The sequence below is a fragment of the Echinops telfairi genome, unplaced genomic scaffold, assembly GCF_000313985.2.
Source record: "Echinops telfairi isolate 266 unplaced genomic scaffold, ASM31398v2 ScPeMD7_23;HRSCAF=83, whole genome shotgun sequence".
Classification (NCBI taxonomy): Eukaryota; Metazoa; Chordata; class Mammalia; order Afrosoricida; family Tenrecidae; genus Echinops; species Echinops telfairi.
In genome coordinates this window covers 80144572-80148764 of record NW_022103920.1, presented here as the reverse complement: position 1 = coordinate 80148764, position 4193 = coordinate 80144572, and the positions used below count along the sequence as shown (strand labels likewise).

General features: G+C 45.2%; 1 protein-coding gene across 2 annotated transcripts in view; it reads right to left on the bottom strand.

Moving 5' to 3' along the window:
- The window catches only part of KLHL7 (kelch like family member 7), a 73661-nt gene extending 69470 nt beyond the window's left edge, over positions 1–4191 (bottom strand). The window contains exon 1 of one of the 2 annotated variants that reach the window (XM_004702715.2): positions 4072–4191. In XM_004702715.2, the coding sequence (XP_004702772.1) occupies positions 4072–4191 (120 nt within the window). Of the gene's footprint in view, positions 1–3484; positions 3600–4071 lie in introns of those variants that run through there. The other variant, XM_045288855.1, reaches the window with a different exon arrangement.
- Between the last annotated feature and the right edge of the window lie 2 nt (positions 4192–4193).

Below are 4193 nucleotides of genomic sequence, written 5' to 3'. Positions count from 1 at the left end.
TCCTCTGGTCTAGCCAGACTTGCAAGGTCGAATTCGAGTCATGGTAGTGGGAAGGGGGAGGAAACATTTAGGAACTAGAGGAAAGTTGTATTTCTCATCGTTGTTACATCGCACCCTGACTGGCTCATCTCCTCCCCGAGACCCCTCAAGTTACTTTAAAAAGAAAAGACTAGTGTTGACAGAAAGGACTGAGGAAAAGGCTCCTTAAAAACTTGAGGGGCCTGGCTCGGCAGAACCATGTCTCTGGGTTAGATTGACCACCACGCGACAAGGAGGTGAAATTAATTAAATCATGTTATCTGAGATCACAAAACCAGTTAATGGATTGGAGCTCAGGTATTTAAAACAAACTGTTCTCAAACCTTCTAATAATGTTTCTTGTCATCTAGGTAATCCTTAACCTTGATACTCAAAGTAAGGTCATAGCAGGAAGCAAAGAGATAGTCATAATATAAAAATTCATCAAGGAACAAGAACACATAGAATTGGTCTTCTCTCAAATATTCCTCTGGCACAGATCAACGTCTATTTTGGCCAATTCCTATCAACTACTACTGCCAATTAAGATGTTTCAACAAACCAATCTAATGCTGAAAGCACTCACTCATCTATGCCAAAACGTTTAAAAGACAGCTACCTGGCCAGCCAACAGGAAGAGAGCTGTGACTGTTCTAAAGAAAGGTGACCCAACCAAATGTGAAATTATCAAACACTATCATTAATAAGATACACAAGTAAGAGTCTGCTGAAGATAATTTAAAAGGGATGACAATCATGCATCCACAGAGAACTGCCAGCAGTTAATACCAGATTCAGAAGAGAATGTGAAATAATCTGTTGGTGTCAGATGGATTTTAGCTGAAAGCAGAAAATATCAAGAAAATATTTACTTATTCAATTGACTATGCAAAGGCATTCTACTACTGTGTGGAACATAACAGGTTATGGATCACACTGTGCAGAATAGGAATTCCAGAACATTTGATTGTGCTCACGTAAACATATACATAGACCAAGAGGCTCAACAGAACAAGCTAATACTGCATGGCTCAAAATCAGGAGGTGTGTGTTGGAGCTGTATCCCTTCATCACATGTATTCAATTTGTATGATGAACAAATAATCCCAAAGCTGAATTGTATGAAGAATTAAGTGGTATCAAGACTGGAGAAAAGCTTATTAACAACCTGCAAAATACAGATAATACAACCTTGGTGGCTGAAAGTGAAGAGGATTTCAAGAACTTACTGATGAAGCCCAATGACTTCAGAATGGATTACATTTTGACAAAAAGCACAAATTCTCACAACTGAGCCAAAGAGCAACATAATGACAAATGGAGAAAAGACTAAAGCTCCCAGCTATTTCATTTTCCTTGGACTCACAGTTAACACCCATGGAAGCAGCAGCCAGAAAATCAAGTGACCTATTACACTGGGAAAATCTGTGGTCAAAGACTTCTTTAAGGCCTTTGAAAAGCAAAGTTTAAGTCTACTTTGAGGGCTGAATTATGCCTGCCATTGCCAGAGTATTTCTCAATCACCTCAATGAATGTGAAATCTGGATAATAAGCAAAGAACATCTAAGAATAATTTGATGCATATACAAAGATGATATCTTTAATATCACCAGAAGAATGAACGACTGTTTTGAAAGAAGTACAGCCAGGGTACTCTTTAGAAACAAAGATGGAAAGATTACATGTTTCAGAATGTGTGCATGTTATCTGGAAGGACTACTCCCAGGAGCCAGGCATCTAGCTTGGTAGAGGGAAGACTTTTAACAAGATCAAATGACACAGTGGCTAAAATAATGGTTTCAAACAATGCCTGTCTGGATGATGTTAATTTGTTCTGCTGTACACAAGTTACAACAATAACAATACTACCCTTGTCGGTCATTCTTGGTGAGTCTCTTGTATTATGATGCCAAACAACAATATAATATGAACACAATGTGACCAACTTGAAATAAAACTGTCTATTTTCCAAAAGTGATCAGTCAGATTCCATGGCGCTGGTGAAAGTGATGCTAAAGCACTGCTTGAATCACAAGCAAGGGAGAATCCAGTAGCTGGAGGTCAGTTAGCAATGAAAGACGAGGAGCCCTTGATGCTCACCAAGAATCCATTTCCCTTCCCACTGATTTCTCAATACCGGTGATACTTTTATTTATAGTTTAATAAACATACAGCTGTTAACATGCAATGGAAAGCCAAGTGTAAGAAGGGGATGTGGATTCATTTTTAAGCCCAAAGGACGAAATTTGTAAGTCCCTGACTATCAAACAGTTGATGCTGCAGCCCAGTTGCATCTTCTCTATTTAAGAGGCAATGCTTTAGAATGCTATAGGCCACAAATGAAAACATATATTTGAGAGAGAGAATACCATAAATCAGTGGTTCTTAACCTTCATCATGCCTTGACCTTTTAATACAGTTCCTCATGTTGTGGTGACCCCCAACCATAAAACTATTTTCGTTGCTACTTCATCACTGCCATTTTGCTACTGTTATGAATCGGGAGACCCCTGTAAAAGGGTCGGTCGACCCCATTTTGCTACTGTTATGAATCGGGAGACCCCTGTAAAAGGGTCGGTCGACCCCTAAAGGGGTTGTGACCCACAGGTTGGGAACCGCTGCCATAAAGCATGCTTAATAAGCATAAGCACTGGGAAAGTACAGTGCTCTACATACCAAACCAAACTCACGGTCATCGGGTCAATACGGAGTGGGCGACCCCACAGGGCAGGGTTGAACTGCCCCCTATGGGTTTCTGAGACTAATTCTTCATGGAGTAGAAAGCCTTTCTCCCTCGGAGCAGCTTGTGGTTTCAAACAGCTGACCTTGAAGGTTTGCAGCCCAATGCGTAATCGCTACACCTGCCACCAGGGCTCCTTATAGACACCGGTTAAATTAACCAGTAATCCGAAGTCATCTGGTTTATAAACACACTAAACAAAGGTTTTTCTAGAAGGTGCGTGACAATAAATATATAAAAATGATGTAAAATGATGACTGTGGACACTCACTGTAGTACAAGGGCGAGGAACGACTCAAAGGCATCCCTTACAGCTATCTACTGCATTCCTGCTGCGCAGACACGGGAACAAAGACTGGCGTAAGGCAGTGAGAGTTTGCTTTAAGAAACCAGAAGTTAGGCTCTTTATAAGACTCGTAAATTCCTTTACTGAGGTCCATTTTCCTATCAGAACCTCCAGATAAACAAACGAGCCATACTGCTTTTGTCTTCGTGGACAATAAACAGGATCACAGTCACAAAACGAAGACATTGCCATTGATCTCCTGAGACGTTTATTTTCTATAACGCTAACAGACGGTTGTTTTCCAAAAGCAACCAAACGTTTCTCGCATGTTGGGCATAATAGCTGTTAGGGAATGAGGGGGTGGGGGCTGCGGGGTGGGGGGTGAAAGAAACGCTAGCCTACCTTCCCAGCGTTCAAAATCTGCTCTTTCCATAACCCACCTTTCTCAGATGTACTGCAGACTTCCATGAATGCTCCACGCATCAAAGGCAGAACAAAGAGCTCCTGGAAAGAGCAGGGGCGCATAGGGCCCCGGAAAGGCAGCACGATCTCTACGGACGACCGTTTCTGCTCTCAATTAACACGCGCGGGAGGATCTGTCTTCCACTAGCTCCACCCCGGGCCCACAGACGGCGGGGGTGGGGTGGGGGATCCTTATTTTAGAAGCTGCTTCCAGGTCAGCGGCGCTGCTCCCTGCTGCGGGGCTAGATCTGACGACAGCTTCGTCCAGGGCAGGATCCTCGCCTCCCCGAGCTGTAACTGGGACACGCGGTTACACAACCGACGCCCGGCGCCGAACGCCAGCCCGGGTGCCCGGGGCTCGGCGGCCCCTCGCCAGCAGACGGGCTAGCGGAGGCTCCGGCGCGCGAGCCGTTTCCCGCGACCCCCTCTGCGGACGGCTCCGCCCGGCGCGAAGGGCAGGGCGCCGACCGCGGGCGCCCAGGGCGCGGGCGGCGGCCCGCGGAGAGAGGGGGCCCAGCCCGCACCCCGTCCCCACTTCCGCCCGTCCCTCCCACGGAGGCGGTACCTGTTTTCGCATGTTATTCATGACACCCATGAAGCCCGCCAACAGTTTCGCCTCTTCCCGAGCGGCAAGTTTCTTCTCGGTCTTTTTCTTGCTGCTCTTCTCCACCCCGGAGGCGGACATCC